The following is a 19,424-nucleotide window of genomic DNA, read 5'->3' on the forward strand; positions in this document are numbered from 1 at the left end:
CTAGGTGCTAAGAGACAAGCATTTTCTGAAAAGGAACAGGCACCACCAATGCATCCTGCAGGCTTCTGCACCTGCTTGAGATGTTAACTAATATTAATTTCTTTAAAGAAAAGGTTGGGATAGAGCCTATTTTGGAATAAGGGACTTCTTGTGGGTAGAAAGATCTGAGTAACACACAGCCTGGGTTGTTTCCATTGCAGGGCACGTTACAGGAATTTGTGTGAGATTTCCGTCTCAATTTCTATTAATATGGGAGTACTGGCTTAGCTTAATGAAGAGCTGCAAATAAATATATACTTGCTGTAATATTTTAGAATTAAATTAGTTGAACATAAAAACTGTGACACTGGGAAAGAGTAAAACTATGCTGTTTATAAACTCATCTACTGCCAACTTGCCATTAAAAACAGAATATGAGAATTATGCCATGGAAAGCATCAAAAGCACAAAATCCCAGTACGCCTTATGTCACAGAAAAAATTAGGAGGCTTGTCCCAGGACCTCAACCCAGTGTATAAAGCAGAAAATATCAAAGTGCATAAAAACATGCAACAGAAAAAAAGCTTATTCAGGCAGAAATGCAGTTTCTGCTTGCATTTCTATCTAGTATTTATGCAATATGGGCAACTCCAAGCTGAAAAGCTCCACGCAAAGCCAGGCTGAGCAACATTAAGAACAAGCCATTTTGAATCCCCTTTAGACTTTCTTAGACTAAAACCATGGACATATCATAAGCGGTGTCTGAGACTCAATGACCAAGTGCTCCAAATCTCCAATATCCCATCAGCAGTCGCTCACTCAGCATTACAAGAACACCTGTGTCTTTAGTCTCAGTAACATGGGTCACAGGACAAGAGTTTCCTTTCTGAAAAAACAATGCCATAATAATCGTTATGAACTTTGGGCATGCACAGACAGCTACTGCAGTACTACAGCCATGCTTCATAGTGTACCGTGCACACTGCTGGGTCCTGACTGCTCTGCCACCTATTGGTGACAGTACATGGAAAGTAAGTAATGCAATAAGGCTCCGGATATACAGTCACGCTCAATTGATTAGGAAGTAAATGCAGAACATAACCCAGTAGAGATCATCATTTTTAGACTGCATGCAGTTAAGAAAAGCTTTCAGAAGATAGAACAACATGGAGGAAATATTAGCAACCAAAACAAAGCAGAAACTTTATAGCTCTCAGGAACTCTCTTCCTGGAAGCTGCAACAATTGCTAAACTAGAAATGCCTTCTGGCTCTGCACATCTGAAGTACCTGTACAAATGCAACCCCCAGATGCAAAGCTAATAATTAATTTTGGTAAAAAAGATACACTTTCATGCTCAGCTGGAGTCGTTCATCAGTCAAATGATAAAATATCACTCTGTCCAATTACACGATTGAATTTGACTGTTGTGCACCTTTGTGTTTAATACAAGGGTTGAATTGCTTAAATGAGGTCCTAGGGCAATTTGCTTCCAAGAAGAAACTTGGTTTTAGATGTACCATATGTTGGTCCTCTTGCTTTAAGTAGTCTGTCATTTGTCTGACATCTTAATAAAGCTCTCCAGATATCTAACTGTCTACTTTATTCCCATTCCAGGACACTTTCCAAACCATACAAAAACATGCAGGCTTCATCATTCATCTATTATTTCCTGCTTCTTTCACTGTGTATTGATTTGTCTCAAAATGAAACAAGTGCAGCCCTTAGGAGGCAAAGGAGAAGAATGAGACACAGAGGGATGAGGAAAAGCTCCTACGCAGGGCGCCGGGTCCTCAGACAGCCAAGGATGAAGCTTTCATCTCCCGCAACACACAGCATACCTCTCATAAATATTGATGATGGTGTTATGGGAGTATTTGACTCTCTCATAGGTCTGGGTGGACATGAATCTAGTTACAGTGTCTTACCAGGTAAGAATTATACCTCTACTACTTGGAGTGGGCAGTTTTTTCTCTTGTCAGATGAAATGTTTAAACTCCTTAAAGCTTTACTTCAGCTCTACCTGCAACACACAGTGAATTAAGACCTGGTTACCTTGTCTAACCTAATCTTACTGCCAATTATCATAATTGTGTGTTTAGTATATGAAGCTTTTTAATCCCCTATGCTTAATCTTTTTATAGATGATCCCACAAAACAGTAATATTTTCTGCACTCTCGCTCCATCTAATAGAAGTTTAGCTGGAATAATATTTTCAAATATTATTATTTGCCCCCTCAAAGAATGCAGGACTAGCAAGTGTTTGAAGACAGAGAGTTGTTAAATATCTTTCTGATCCTTGATGCAGTAAAAGGAGAACTCTTGCTCTACAATGTTTGCGACTTCAATGTCCCAAATGGGAAATCAGGATCAACAAAACTGGAAATTAAGACTCAAAGGTCTAAAAATCAGATGTATTCTGAAGAACTGAATACTACATTTCCATGTTGAAAACCCAGTATTTAACCAATTGAAAAATTATGCAGATATTACAGTGCCTCACTTCTTTCCATAGCAAGAAGTTCAAAGGTTGAAGAGGAGACACTCAGGTATTGTGAAACACCAGTACAGGGCCATGTCCATTCAACAGCTCATGAATAATATAAAGGCATAAAAACTTCTATTCCAGCAATGAAATATCACATATGAAATAAAAATATCACATGCAATTTTATGAAGAAAACAAGAAAGCCCCAGTTACCTCTTTTCTCCATAAAATAATAACCTATTTCTATAGGCAAAATGCTTTTTAGTGCATCATATGATGCACGAGCACCAGGTCAATCACAGAACTGCAGAGGTTGGATGGGATCTCTGGAGATCATCCAGTCCAACCCCTCTGCTAAAGCAGAAGCCCTAGAGGAGGTTCCCGTTTCAAATAGAATAGCTTTAAGTAAGGAGTTTAAACTGGGAAACTAGAAAAAAACTCTCGACTGTAATAATTCTAATGCATACTAAAATACCACTCACATAAACTGTTTAATTAAAAATATATTTTAAAATTAAACAGAGGAAAATACCGCATAAATAGCAAACTCTTTATGTAAGCTATTCCAGTCTATCAGAGACCATCAGTCATGCTGAAATAATGCATGGTCCCTCCCCCGCCACCTCCTCGTTTGTTTCCCTCTATGTGGACTCCCATCCAAAAGCTGAGCTAAAGCCACTGAACTCATTTTATTTGGAACCTCATGCTGGATTTACACCATATTTCCAAAGGTTAAAAGTCTTGTTCTTACATGCCAAAGACTTCAACCACAAGGTATTTTTCAGTCTAGCTTTTAAAGTTCAAAATTTTTGCAAGTTAATGTCAGATTTGGAAAAAACAGAACCTATTAAATAATAGAGCACCACTATTAATCATGTGTCAAAACAGAGAAAAAAAAAAGGCAATCCATAACTCAGAACCAAATTTTCACTCTTCCAGCTACTTAATCTACTGTTGGTAGCCTGAAAAAAGAAACAATTTACAAATACAGTTTGCAGGCTGAAAATTAACAACTTAAATAGAGGTTTCATGGGAAATGGACATCTCTCTCCCTATAAAAATCATGCAAACTCAAACAGTTCACCACAACATAAAATAATTTACAGTTGTTTGCCTGCCATAGACTACGGTTTCCCTATTAAGCAGAGCAGAATCAAAGGTACACTGTGGCATTATTCCTAACATCTCACAAATCTCACCTCTCCCTACGCATGCCACCATGTTGAGGCTACTCGATGGATAGGAAGTTGAAGGGGAATCTCAGCCCAGTCTTTACTCCCTCCCATATGTGAATTCCAAAAGCATATGTTTCCTTTGCAGATTATTTCAAACAAAAATAGTGACTTCTTGGCAAGCACATAAAAAACAGAAGACAGGATGCAGCAGTGACAGGGACTTACAGCCAAGTAACATCTGCCCTGGGCTAACTCATATCCTCCTCCTTCAGTTAACATGGCTTGAGTTAATAAGAGCACAACTTTATGCAGCAGAAACCATACACACACAACTTAGACTAATAGGCCCTTCAAAAATCGTAATATACAAATGTTTAATTCCTCCCTCTTTTTACCAGCCACTCACAGAATTAATCTGATAACTTTTATCCTAGAAGACAAGTTGATATCCAACACAAATACCTTTTATTATGAAGTTGAGACTTGAAATGCCTTGAAGGATTTCACAAAATGACAGATTCTGAGTTAAATATTAATATCAGAGATATTCCAAGCTTTTATTTGAATCAAATCTATAAGGATCTTGCCAGGATAGTTACGGACTATCCTGAATGCCCTCCCTTTACAACTGAGCAACCAAGCATGGACCAGGGTAGATAGTGGGGAAACTAATCCTACACACAATCCTTACAGAGACACTGTCCATGTCAAAGTAAAGCCTCCTGCATGTGAACTCAGTTGAGATAAAATTTTTCCACTGTATTAGACAATATTTATACTGGCTGAAGGAGCAAGTTGAACCACCCCTAGATAAAAAGGATATTTTCTCTTTGTGCACAGGAAAGTGCAAAGAAACTTCAGCTTGAAATGAACCCCTCAGCAATACATTATTTCATTAATTAGGCAGAGAAAAGGAGGACGCGTTAAGTAAAGCTTCTCACTAAGTTTGGAAGCATGCTTGCTAATAGGAAAAGAACTGCATGGGATAAAGAATCTGTCTTGGCCTTTCTTCACTTAAAAGGAAAAAAATCCCACAACAAAAACGTCATGCTAAAGCACAATGTTTATCCTGGAGTCTGGATGACAGCTGCCTAGGGAAATATTTGCTGAGGTAGATTCCATCACTGGAAGGAAAAAGAGAGACTTGGACTAGTTTCCTTCTTAAGTCTTCACGCTCCCTGAACAATTTGCCTACTGGATATATGAGTGTAGATTGCAATGTAATCCTTATACATTTTTTTTCTGGAGAATCCAGATGGTACCCCAAGGAAATCTCTTTTTCATTAGATACACATTCAGAGTGTTTGGAGAACGTACTTGTTAGTACAAGAAGTTGCACAAACCTGGCTGCTTTCTAAGCAAAGGGGTGGGTGGTTTTTTTTTTTTCAGACATAGAAAGGTACAGGGAGAGACTATGCGTGACATCTTACCAGCTGCTACTGAACAGACTTTACATTAAGGCTGTGAACAGCCACTATACAGTGAATACTGACATCCTCCTGGTTCCACAGAGCCTTAACAAAGCTTCCTCAATCAGCAGACAAGATATCAGTAGATATGTCAACTGCACAGGAGAGAAACAAAAGGGGACCTGGAAAAAGTTATTCTCAAGATCTTTATGATTTATTTTAGTATCACTCAGATGAAGAGAACTTTTGCTTCTTTCTCCACTCAATCTATGCACAGCTTTCACTGAAGTCTATGATTACTGCTTTCCATTTCTAAGGATGGGAAGGAAAGAGGAGCTGCCATGCACAAGACTCTCAGACATTCACCATTTAGATCAAATTTTCCTGTTTTAAGAATATCTCTGAAGGTGAATTCTAAAGCTTTCCCAGAAGACAAAGCTGGTAGGGGTCTTCATCAGCTGGGCTAGGAAGAGAAGGAAGTGAAATATTACAGCAACTGCCTAAAAGAGCTGATAGAGGGACAGAAAGCCTGCACTCTGCTGACAGGAGGCTGTAAGCAGGTAACAGCTACACACACGTTAATTGTGTTTTTCTCCCTTGGCTGCCTTCACAGCTGAATGGCCAAGAATCAAGGAGAGATTACAGACTACTAATGAGCCAAAGACAGTACAGTCAAGAAAACCAAGGGATAAGGATAAGATACTTAGAATAGCATGTATTTCATATGTTTTCAAGATGTGAACAAAATAGCAGTGATTTTCTGCAAAGTTCTAAATACTGTTGCTTTTAATTATGTTTAAGCTATTTAACTCCAGTTTTCTGTCTCTCTTTCTCAGGAAAGAAGGGGCAGTGCACAGCCAATGGGATGATAATGTTCGATAAAGCTGTCTGGTCTCCCAAGCCCTGCATTACGTGTCTCTGTTCAAAAGGAGAAGTGATCTGTGATACAACCATGTGCCACCCCCTGAAATGTCCCCAAACCATCATACCTGCAGGAGAATGCTGCCCAGTTTGTTCTGACACTGGTACAGTACACCATAATATATTTACTATTTTAAAACTACCTCAAGCAAAACCTTACATAAAATATACACTTAGTAATATCAAGGATTACCTGGTATACATAACACTTCTGTAGAGAAAAGAAGCCCTGAATTATGTGGTAAAAGCAGCTCTAGGTGAGTTTGTATTAATATTTAGAGAATACATAAAGATCATTGTATTTCTGTCTTTCTTTTCTGCTTTTCTTTTCCTGTATACAAGTGTAAATGGATCAAGACAGAAAACATCTGGTTACAGAATCACAGAATGACCTGGGTTGGAAGGGACCTCAAGGATCATGTAGTTCCAACCCCCCTGCCTAGCAGGGCCACCAAACATACACATTTACTAGATCAATATAAAGTCTGGTAAATACTTATTGAAAGTGGAAAAACACATGCACTTAGCTGACTTAAGAGAGGGAAGTGAAGAGAACCAACAGAGCTGCAACCACGCTTGTGCTTCATTGAAGAAATTATACACAAGTTTTTTGGTTTTTTTTGTTTTGTTTTGTTTTTTAAGGAAAATGGGGGAGGTAATGTGATTTATTTCCCCTGTTCCCATTACCAAAACATTTTTAATAGCTGGCTTAGTCATTCATCACAGTCTGACTCCTCTGTCGAGCATTAATATAAGGGCATATTTTCATTCTTTCTGAATCATCATCTGAGGAGAATATTACAGTTCTACAGCTACCATCTTTTTACTTTATGAAAGGAATAATTACTAAAACTTTAACAGATTGTTTTGTTGTTGTTTTCTAAATTCTCATTACCTGGTCAGCCTCCTCACTGGATTCAAATACTGTTTCACTGGGTGACATAACTGAATTGTCTGGTGATTCGCCAGAACCCAACGACCTCGACAACAACCCCAAGGTGCTGTCAACTCACACTGAAAAGGATGAACCGTTTAGAATAGAAGTGGTAGAGATTGAAGAGATTCTTAAGAAAGGTGAAAAGAGGAGAAAAAAGAAAGGCAAAAAAAATCATCAGAAGCATAAGGCCTATCAGAAAGAAGAGAAGCCCGATGGAAAGGAGGATGAGGAAAGAAGGAGATTATTTGAAGAGGAAGAGCTGCAACTTGAAAAAGACCTAATAAAGAAGAGGCAAGAAATAAGAACAAGAGAGAGAGACGCAGAGGAACAGAATGAAAGTGATGAAGATGATGATACTTTCCCCATTCCTGTGCCACCAATAGAAGCTCCTCCTTTGCCAGCTGCATGTTCCACCTCAGAATCCACAGTAAGCTGTATTAACGCCAAACTTACACAAATACCTCTCTGATCCAGATCTAACAAGTCTAGACCTTACAGGTAATTAGTGGGTCTAATTTACATTATTTGTTCTCTTGAATTAATAGTACCTATTTCAAATTCAGTCAGCAGTAGCACATATACATTATAATTTCCTATCATATAAATGTATTCATTACCTTACAGTTAGGGTTCTTAACACGATAAATTATAAATGCCAAGATATGCTAATTTGCACTAGAATTTAAATACTAATATGAATATACATATATCCACAAATATTGTACATAATAAAATGGTGTTATATTTTTATATGTACATCACTACACAACTCAATACATCCTGTAATTCACAGTCTTAACTACATTCTTGAATTCTTTCCTAGGAAACATTATTACCACCATCTCCAATGAAGCTTTCAATGGGATACCTAATTTGGAATGGATCGATTTAAGTAAAAATAATATTTCCTCCTCTGGCATAGGTCCAAACGCATTCAAAGTAAGAAAGCCCAACTTTTCTGTTATTCGATGACTGAATAATACCTGAAGTTTTTCCAGTTTTAATTCTCTGGATCTAAAGCATGTAAACATTGTATATTTACAACACAGTTAAAACTTGGCTGTTTCAAGGAATTTCTCTTGCAGTCAGGAAGAGATTTTTAAATGAGGTAAACCAAGCATTAAATGTTAAACAGTCATAAGTGAGAAGCACTACCTATTACTGCACTGCTGCTTAGAAGTTTTCAAATGGTAACTGATTATAACATATGTTTACCCATGTTATTTACAACTTGATGACCTGCATTCTCTTACTCATCCTTTTAATTGAGACCCTGAAAAAGCTGAAGCGTTTGTATTTGGATGGAAACACGCTGGTACATATTCCCTCCGAACTGCCATCAACTTTGGAAGAAATAAAAATAAATGACAACCAACTCCATGCCATTGATGAAGATGCCTTGAAAGGTATTTAGGAAAATAACATCAATTATACAAAAACGTGAAAAAACATTTGGAAAGCAAACTGTTCAAAATAAACTCATCTGATCAGATATAATGAGTGCCACTTTTCCATCAGGCAAAAAAAAAACCACAAAAAACCAACAACCAAACCAAAACCAACCAACCAAACAAAAAGGCTAAAAGTTCTGCAAGTTTTTAACTATTGCATTTTCCCTTCTCATGGAACCACTACCCTCACAGCAAAGTGACATTTGAGGTTACAAAGTAGAGGTTGATTTGGAGTATGTTGAAGATACCTCTGCTCCTGAACCATAATCTGACCACTCTGCGTCTCATAACATAATCAGAGCAACTCACAACCAATTTAAGTAAAGCTAAATGTGGGTTGATCCAGGCCATAACTTTAGCTGAACTTTTTGATCCCTTTCCTCTTCTGCCAAAAGGGTCCCCATGGAAACTGGAATAGTTTGGTGACAGAGCTCTCTGTGGAGCAATATAAATGCTGGAGCTGAGAAAGGAAACTAGGACAAGGGGCTATGAGAGCCTTTAAGTTTAAAATGATCAAAGCCTCTGTAAAAAACAAACAAAATCAAAGACAGCAGTAGGTTTATTTGTGAATGAGGAACTTCTTATGAAATAGTATGTCTCATTAATATACACCAATCAGTGCTTTCTTCTGTGGCCTGCATTTGGATGTCTGAGATCTACATGATCTGTTCCTTTAGAAGGAACCCCGTAAAGGGCTCTCAACACTTGGTACAGCAAGTGGTTGAAGGGCATTCAACAGGGAGGGGAAGGTATGAGTAAGCAAGGGTGATGTACCCACTGTCACATAAGTGAGTGGAGACCAGGGGGATCATTGGGCAACTAATTGCACAAAGGTCAGCATCAAGACAGCATTGCAAGCATCTGGTGCATTAAGTAATGAGGCCTAAAGGGTAGAACTACCCATAGCTCTTGCAGCTACTTCATTTTGCACAAAGAAGCCTCAATTACATTTCAATAATTCCACAAACTAATTAAATATATAATTCTATGGCAATGAGATAATGAATTTAAACCCTTTCAGGAAGACATTAAGATTTTTCATTACTGTGATTGTTGTAATGCTTAAGATGAGTAAATTTTAAACTTAAAATTAACTAGACTGAGATGCCAGTCACTAACAGAGCTTCAAACCTTTTCTCCTCAGGTTTAAAGAACCTGGTCACCTTGGAATTGGAAGGAAATAAACTCAGTGAAGCAAATGTCAGTCCTTTGGCCTTCTACCCCTTGAAAAGTCTCTCATATTTGCGACTAGGAAGAAATAAGTTTAGAATTATCCCCCAGGGTCTTCCCACCACACTTGAGGTAAAGCAAAAAAGAAAAACAAAACAAGCTTTACTTTTTCAGCCATTTTCAGTAACTGTTATTCCTTTCCCTACTTTACTATCATCAGACAAATTCAATCCGAATTTTATGGTTTTGTTTTGAGATGTACTAAGTCTTATTCATAGAAACATATTTATGCACCAACTCAAACCTTGCTGGTGCCCAGCAAACATATTAAGAAAGTAAAAATTTGTGATGTTTTTCCCACTAGTGACTTTCAAGAAAAAGAAATACGTATATATTTACCTGCTTCCTATCAATCTCATCAATCCCACATCACAAACTTCAGGCAAGACAAACTAAAGAACTGCTGTTCTGTTTCATCTTTCAAAGGAATATCTCTGTTCTCACAAATGAGGAAAACCAACTCCTTTGAAAATTACTGCTTATCAAAGTGATGTTATGTCTACAACCCCTTGTTCAGATTATTTGTTTTTTTTAGCCACAAATTAAAAGATTTACCACGTAATACAAAGTACCTATAACAACCACATTTTTACTTGGCAATGGGAAATAAGAGCATATTTTGCTTTCACAAATTTTCTTTCCAAATGTACTTGTAGGAGCTCTATCTTGAAAATAATCAAATTGAAGAAGTGTCAGAAATTTGCTTTAACCATACAAGAAAAATAAACGTCATTGTGCTAAAGCATAACAAATTAGAAGAACACAGAATAGCACCTCTGGCTTGGATAAACCAAGAGTGAGTATAAGATATTTAAAATACCTTATGTTTCTCTGTTACAGGTGAGTCAGGTAATGAAATCAATATTTATATTCTATAACTTCTAACTTAGTTAGAAGTAGGGAAGACTGTGCATTCCTATCATGCAAGAGCAGAACATGAGCAGAGCATGTCATTAACCATCCGAACACTCAATAACTAAGTAGGCCAAATAGCAGAAACAATGGGACGATTTTGGTGTTCATAAGAACGACTCTCACCAAAATAAGACTGCAGTCCTAATCATTCCTCTGTCACATAGAAGTTACTAATATTTACAGTTTTACTACTTAAAGTACATGGAACATGCATGCAGTTTCCATGCGGAAATTACTTGCTCAGTCACATAGCATGCCTTGCCCTATAAGCCAGAGTTCAGTTCTGGTTTCACACACTGCTTCATCTGAAAAGAATCATGCCTTTATCAACAGCTTCTGGAATGATGCTGAAGCAGCTACTCACAAAGCACTTTCATATGGGCTTTAGAATAAAAATTGAAAACCCAGGCCAATGAGATGAATGGTAAATTCCCAAGCTTGTTATGGATGTCCTGGTATAATTTGTTATTGCAATTGTCAGCGCTTATAAATCACAAACCAGTTTCCCCTGTTCAAGCTGTCTGTACTCATTCCTGTATGTTATTTTGTACAGAATGTAGCATTAACATTGCAGCACGTTATGATGTTTCTGTCCCATTTTCTTTCTCCTTTCATGCAGGAACCTGGAATCAATTGATCTCTCATACAATAAGCTGTATCACGTTCCCTCCTACCTGCCAAAATCTTTACTCCACCTGATACTTATAGGAAATCAGATTGAAAGGATTCCAGGATATGTCTTTGGTCATATGAAGCCAGGTTTGGAGTATCTCTACCTGTCCTTCAACAAACTTACTGATGATGGAATAGATCCAGTATCATTTTTTGGAGCATACCACTCTCTGAGAGAGTTGTTTTTGGATCACAACGATTTAAGGTCTGTACCATTTGGAATTGAAGAAATGAGAAAATTACGTTTTCTACGACTAAACAACAATAAAATAAGGTAAATGCAAGCTTAACATCATTAAAATGTTACAAGACATGCTTTCTTTCCAGAACTTTTCACATTTAGTAAATAATTTCTCTTGTAAATTTTGAAGGAGGAACTAAATCCTGAGTCTTCCACTGCAGAATTCCTTCTGCACATAATGGGAGAAAACTGCAGTTTCACCCTTTATCCTACTTCTGAAAATGCTCACAGATGCTGAGCAGCAGCTCTCTCCAGAAAAGCAATCTGTAATGTTGCTTGGGCTGCATTCCCACCAAGGCAGCCACAATGGGATGCACACAGTGAAGTAAAACCTCTTTCTGCTTTTGAATCACAGACCAAACAGTTTACAAAAAAAAAAAAACCCAGGAGCAACAAAAACTGAAGAGAATCTTCAGCTGAAAAAGTCTTTTGAACATTTTTCAGTCAGTCCCAGCTGTGAAATCAGGCCTTCTCTTTAGTTCCTTTCTACTTTCCTTTCACAACAAAGTATAAGGGGTTTATGTATGTAATGCAGAAAGTTTCACACTTTCAAGCAACTTGGCAATACTTCTCTCAGAAAAAAAGCACATGACATAAATGAGAAAATCTAAGGAAGAATGACTTCCAAAAGTCTTAAATTAATACTTTAAAAATATTGACAAACACATTCAAATACTAATACTTTGCATCTCTAAAATAAATTAGGAATTATGAGTTGCCTTTAATCAATAAAATACCATTCCTCCCACAATGTCACAGGACGGTCCCTCCAGAACGCATCTGCAAGACTCACCTCCATGATGATGATGTTCATTACAACAGTGAAGAGGATGAGAGTGAAGATTCACGTTTGGAACACGTTCATCTTGAAAACAACTACATCAACACAAGACAGCTATCACCACATTCGTTTTCATGCATAAGGTCCTACTGCAGTGTTGTTCTTAAGCCACAGAAGACCAAATAAATACCCAATTGCAGAAGTGTCTTCCTAGAAAAACAGGTTTATTTATTCTCTGCTACTAACAGGCCTGCTTATTTCTATCTAACCCTTCTTAATACTATAAATAAGATAGAAGACATTTACTGAAGGTAGTATTGTATTTCTTAATACTGTTTCATTATACAAATATTAAATGTAAAAATAGAAGCTCAAACCTGTCAATTTTTTCTTTCTGCTTCCAAAACTTTTTCTTAAATACAATAAACAAAACTATGACCTCAGACACAGCCCCACAACACCGAAGTTCAGAAGAGAACTGAGCCAAGCAGCCAGCTTGGTCCAGTCTAATCTGATTAATTGAATTTAAACAATTTTTAATGGTATAATTACTTTTAAAAATGATACATGATACCAATGAAAGACCTTGACCTACGAACATTCTGTAATGCAAGAATCACATTTCTTAATACTCACATGATACCATAGAAAACATCCTACCCAATTTCCAACACACAATATTTCCTTGAAAGAGTAAGTTGCTGACAATAAACTATTAGACATGACTGACAGGTCATTATTTTTCATGCAATTACTTTCCGCTTTTTCTTAGGCTGTTCTGCAAGAAATAACAAAATTCACTCTTTTTTTCCCCAGTACTATATAGGTTTGCAGTCTAATTATATCTTCTTCAGAACGGATGGGAATAAAGGATGAAATGGCTTAACGCTGACATTTTGACCAGTTTGAAAGGCACATAAAAGCTGTAAGCAACTGCATACCATAAAAACCCTCTGGGGATACATACCAACTACTGAACTGCAATTTTTTCCCTCACTCTAAATGGATTCATGATGCATTTCCCAAACATCTCAATCTACTGCCAGCAAACACACTGTGTAATCAGCATAAGAATTGTTCATGGCCACTTAACAGCAAAGCCCTCAAACAGACATTTCAGCACATTATGGATATAATACAGAAACACCTGAATTCTGTTTTTTCTGAAGCTATACAGTAACGATAAAAACAAAACCACAAGGTCAAAGTCAAAGTTCTCTCATCCAAATTAACTGTCGCCTGCAAGGAACAATGTTACTTCATTGTGCAGGGAGTCAAAACATAATCTCTATGTAAGAAACATTCCTAAGGCATGTGGAGTTTTGTAAAACAATTGCTTTGGATATTTTGTTTAGTAAAGTGTGTTCAGAAGTCATATTGTAGTGATTTGTATCTATAATATGTGTTTTTTCACTTTTAAGATATCATAAAAGTGAATTTTATGCAAATCTTTTGTTTAAGATTTTTTCCTCTGGTCACTTAATACATTGCATGTCAAGCTTATTTAACATCATGCTATCATAAGTTCCTCATACAAGAAGCACTTGATAACAAAACATGATTTTAAAGTTACGATGCTACGATAACGCCACAGTATTAAAACAGAGAGACTGAAGGAAAACAGTTTTGGAGTCAGAACAGAACAGTAGCAGAGGCAAAAGACCAAGAAGGGGAAAGAAGTCAAGGGATAGAAGTTACACAACAAATGGATGGATACTCACTTAAGAAATACACAGGCAATTCAATTTGGATAACATTTCCATATGTCAAACATAAGCAGTTTTAGTCTGTTTATTCTTCAAAAAGCTAAAACTAAAGTGAAATAGGCTTTATAATAAAATGAATAAATCATACTATTTTTCAACAGGGAATCTCGAAGAATTCTATAAACAAAGCAAACAGGACAATAGCCATTGTATATCTTGAGATAGTACGACAGAAGCGACCTGGTTATTCTCAGACAAGAAAAATATGGGAATTACTGTGATGGAGTAAATCATTTTTGCAGATTTGCATTGTAAGCAAATATACTCCAGAAGACATTTACATTAAGGCTAGAATGTAGTTCTGTTGAAGTATTATCAGTCTCAGAAGCCATTTATAAAGATACTATGGATCAAACCCTGTAACAGCTTTTTATATTTTATTTTTTTTAATATTCTGAGGATTTGAAATATTTTGTTTGAGCCAACAGTAATACTTGGAAAATCTGCTAAATTTTATAGAAGTTGGCACCACTTGATCTTTTAGTCCAACAAGGAGCTCAGCTGAGATGCTTGGAAGGACTCCACATTATTCCTAGATAGGTGGAATCATGACTGCCCATGGAAATTCAGTCAGTACAAACTGACAAATCAAACAACAGTTTTGAACCAAAATCAGATTTGGGTGGATGCAGAGAAATATTCTTCTTTCTCTTGTTTTCCACTTTGTATTCACCCAGAGATTCAAGTGAGGACAAGCTGCAGGTTGCTAAGACTGAAAAGATGTCCCACAAGATTATATTTTTTAACCATTTCATAGAGGAAACTGCTTGGAATAGGGCAAAACACTCAGTAAAATCTGTTTAGTAAGTTCAGTAAGTCAATAGCAGCACTAATTCCAGAATGAGAACACTCTCTGGCATAAGTGGAAATTAGGGGCTATGAATTCTATCATACTTTTAAATCATAATTTATAATGTTGACTCATGTATCATACATAAGAATTTGGACAATGGCCTCATAATTCTTCAGGTAGAGCCCATTATAAGCTCAGTCATTATGTTAATGCATCTCATTAGTAGAAAAGAACCTGACACTGACATTTTCATAGAGCAGGATATTTCCACTGGTTAAATGAAGAACTTTCGAGCATCTACCTGAGCTGTTCTGTGTACAGGGACATGCACAGCTAAGGCATCCAACAGATAAGTCAGTTACCACAGAAGATCAGATGCTGTCTGAATCCGAAGCAATGCCTAGAGTCAAAGTTTCCTCTAATACAAGGTACAAGCATCTACTTTAAAAAGTTTTCAGAAGAGCAATAGCCATCTCACTCGCATGCAGTGAGATCACTATTAATTCTTCCACATGTTACAGCTATTAGAACCTTTGCGTTCCCAAAACCATAGAGCTCACAGTACATACCATTCTCCACAGTTCTCCATTTTCCATTTCAACTTAAAAAAGAAGAGATTTCCTCCTGTCAAAGCTACAAATCACTGAACTTTGCCTCAAGAAAAGGTTTGAGGCATGACTTCCAGCTCTGCAATAACCCAAGAAAAGGAAGTGAATGTCATGCAGGGCACCCTGTTTCACATAACACAGCAGAGAATGGTTGATGCCATTTCTGTATTTTGATTCTGCAAGCATCGTGCTTGCACACACTGAAAAAAGATCTCAGTGTTTGATCAGAACTGGGAAGCACGAGTTCATCATTTCTCTCCCAGTGTTTTGGCTTCTGTCTTACAGAAAGAAATAAATGAAATTGTAGCATCTCTCTTAAGGGGGAAACTTTAGAAACAGCTATATCCTGGCAACAAAACAAATTGGTCATTTCTGTTGTGCAGCAATTCAAATGTTATCTAGTCTAAACTCTCATGAGAAAATATTTTCTAATTTGAAATTCCGTATTTATATTCTAATGTATGAACTTTTCAGAGAATACAAAATTACATCCAGTAAAATATTACAGATATGAAATAATACTACTAAAATAATTCTACATTATAACCGTGATAACTGTATATATGAAGCAGTTTTCAACAAACAAGCCCACATATTGCAGATCCATAGAGCTATATGGTATCTGGTAGCCTGCAAGTTGGAAGATTCCTAAAGCAACCCATGAAAGCATTTTCTCATTGGATACCTCAGGGAAATGCCTCTTTGGACTTTGGAGTTTAAAACAACCTGCAAAGGGTCACTTCTGGTTAAAGGCAGAAAACAAAATGAACACGCAGCATCAACACGTGTTATAACTTTTATGTAACTATCCACTGTGAAAAAATATTTATGGTATCAAGTTGTGGAAAACTGTAATTCAGGTCAAATCAGTGCTTTGAGGGGAGTTATAATAACACTACGGCCATTCTGTGGAATGTTCTAGCCACAGAGGTGAAGACTACTTTGGAAAAAGTGCATGTTTTTATAGAGACCTACTTTAAAACTACTTTTAAAGCTTTTTCTCCATGCAGGTGACATGTAAAGATCTGTCAGACCAGACCCAGCAGTCAGCTGTGTACCCTGGCCTCATTTGGAGGACAGTCTGCACAACAGCCTTAGTGTCTTCTTGAAAAGTAACAGAAGTATAAACAGCAATCCAAAAAAACTAGTTCATAATAATATGTTTGACTCATTCAGAAGACCTACTTCTCTGTTCCCTAATGAACAAAGGAGAGATCCCTGCTGCTATTCCTTATTTAGTAACATTACCCTTCTATTATAGCTAGTTACCACCGAATCCCAAACTCTATTTCAAGGGAAAAGGCTTTAATTTTATTTCCTCTGGTATACTGAAAAGCATTTTAAATGGGGGGAAAAACAGCAGACATGAAATAAGAGCTCTGGTTTAATGATGTCAACAATTTCTGAACAGTTGCAAGGCTCAAAATATTGTGGAAAAACGTTGGAACAAATTTTCCATCTAAAAGTAGGAAAGACGTCAAATACAAAACTCTAAGATGTATTAAACAGATCTGCTTTTCCACACAAAGAAGCAATCATGTAATCAACATGTATTTAGTTGCTGTTATCCTAGAAAATGATCACAGTGCTTTAAAGTTTTACAGTGATCCAAGAATCAAGAAGTCACACCCAAACACTACCCAGAACAATTTTGTTAGAACTCCTATGGTGATTCAATGGGAACACATTCCCATAACATGGTGTTACCCATACGCAAACTATGAAGTGTCATGACATGTTCTTCATTAACAGACTCCCTACCCCACTTTAGGGCAAAACCCATAAATTTTAAAGGGAAAAAAAAAATGTTTTTCCCTTTTGCTTGAAGAAGCAATGGAGGATACCCAAGAGGACATCACAAAAACTTGTTATAGCTCATAGGAGATGAACAAGTTGTAACAGCTATTACTTCACTAAATTACCCTTGTGAAAACATTTATATACTGCTGTATGAAAGAACTTACATAGTCAGTACTGTGCGAAACAGTTTTGGTCACACCATAAAATAATCCATGATAAATTAACATTCATTTTATTATACTGAAATACTCCAGTTAGTAAAGGAAGACTAAATTGACATGATAGCATTATGGTGTCAACTTTTTCACACAATAAACGAGCAGCCTTCAAGGGTAAGGCATAAAAAAGTCAAATTATCTCAGGATGAATCTCAAAACTGAACAGAAGAGCTGATTTAAAACCACAACTTCACTTTAGGGAAACTAAAAGCAAAGGAACATAATAAACTGCAGCACCTCTTGTCTGTGAACTATTTTTGGCTATTGCCAAAGACAGGAGACTGGACTAAATAAGCTCTGATCTGATCCAGTACAGCTGTTTTTATGCACTTTGTACAGAGCCTCGTCAAATTGCTGCTGAATAAAACTTCCAGCCTGTGAACAGAGCTTATAAAATTTCCCAATACACAATCTGGGCGCTGCAGTGAAGCTTCTTGCAGCAATATTCTACTGCCTCTTCTCTCCATACTAAAAATTCCCCAGCAATGAGTCATGTTTCCAATGACACGACATGATACAAACGAAGGGGAATTTCATTTGAACAGGGAGGTGGGCTAGAGAACTTTTGACAACTTCACCACTCATTACCACCTGGGAGCTGTGCTGATGTAGGTGAGTCCTCACAGCATGCATGAATCCTGCTTCAGTCACATGCCAAATCTCAAAGCACAGCTCTGTCTTCCACCGATACCCATCCCTAGGCCTACAGGAGGGTACCCCCTAAAACTTTATCCTTGTAGCTAGAAGTAATTTTATTTATTTTCATAGTTTGTAAGGCTTTATGGGTAAATGAGGTTTACTTTAGGCATTGGCTTCAAAGCTGTATATTCAGTAATGGTCTTTTTTTCAGCATGGAGAGATGTACAATGCCACAACAACGTGGGAATGACTGTCATATGAATGTTTGCCTGGTGTTTGGGACTTGCAGAGGTTTAGCTATCTTCTTTTCCTATAAATGCCATAAAGTAATGATGCTCCAGCCTTGTTTGTCACACCTAGTCCTACAGTCATGCCAACCACAGCGAACACACAATCTGTGCCTTGTCTACAAGGGGAGAACAAACTCTTGAAATATATATTCTGGTCTGCTTGAGCCATCCAGACTCCATTCATTAAATGGATTTTTTTTCCCAAGGATTTATCAATTAAGTTAACTTAAAGCACAAATACTGCCTTTATTTAAAATGCTCATCTCTACAAACACCACATGCTTTCTTTAACCTGCCGTTATGCAAGCAATTTCCTACTGCCACTAGTAAATGATTACTGTGGTTTGGTAGAACTTTCATTTCATTTTTGTTTATTCTTTGTAGAGGATCCGGATCTCAGCATAGTTACTGAAGGTAAATATTTTGGTAATGTGTAGCTTCTGACTTAGATCGCTCTTTATATTAGCACAGTGCAGATAAACAGATCAGCTAATGGACCATTTTTATCAAGTATTTTGAGGCAGTTCTGTTAATTCAGAATAAATGGTTGTTCCAAGTGTAGCATTAGGAGTATTTACACAGAAAAACGCCAGGCTATGCAAGGAGTATTAACAAAATATAACCATGTTTCTCTGTGGGAAATTTTCATGTGATAGCCATGCCCAGGGAAAATATATAAAAGTTGACCTATTTTTTTCCACAAGACAGATATTTTTCTCAAAGGAATAATACTGAACACAGCTGTGGAAATATTAGATACTCAACAACACTATCAAAGAAGACAAAAATCTTCTAAGTGATTACATAATCATATTTTTAAAGGATGAAAATTGTAAAAAAAGGATTAAAATTGACTTTATTTTTTTCAAAGCAGTTTCTCCAAAATCCTGAAGGTTGGTTGTTGCATGACATTATATCCTCCAGCCTCAGGCTTTCTATTCCTTAAGTATTCTCAGCTAGAGCTTGACTGCCCTTGTGAATTTCTCTCTCATGGTTCATATCCCCATTTCAATGAATATTCTTTGTTTAAAACATACACACATAAATATGGCTTGTTTTCTTCTAACAGAAGGCAGTTCTGAACTTCCTCAATAAAACCCAACTCAATACC

General features: G+C 36.9%; 2 protein-coding genes across 2 annotated transcripts in view; one reads left to right on the top strand and one right to left on the bottom strand.

Moving 5' to 3' along the window:
- CENPP (centromere protein P) overlaps positions 1–19,424 on the bottom strand; it is a 101,081-nt gene that overhangs the window by 27,653 nt on the left and 54,004 nt on the right. The window lies entirely within an intron of this gene.
- On the top strand, positions 1,621–13,647 carry ECM2 (extracellular matrix protein 2). Its single transcript, XM_015874669.1, is given in 11 exon segments — positions 1,621–1,909; positions 5,888–6,076; positions 6,876–7,371; positions 7,373–7,407; positions 7,733–7,848; positions 8,180–8,315; positions 9,505–9,662; positions 10,247–10,386; positions 11,125–11,451; positions 12,178–12,421; positions 13,016–13,647. Coding segments are annotated over 10 exon segments (2,094 nt in total). The 3' UTR covers positions 12,386–12,421; positions 13,016–13,647.

Source organism: Coturnix japonica, chromosome 12 (genome assembly GCF_001577835.2).
Source record: "Coturnix japonica isolate 7356 chromosome 12, Coturnix japonica 2.1, whole genome shotgun sequence".
Taxonomy (NCBI): domain Eukaryota; kingdom Metazoa; phylum Chordata; class Aves; order Galliformes; family Phasianidae; genus Coturnix; species Coturnix japonica.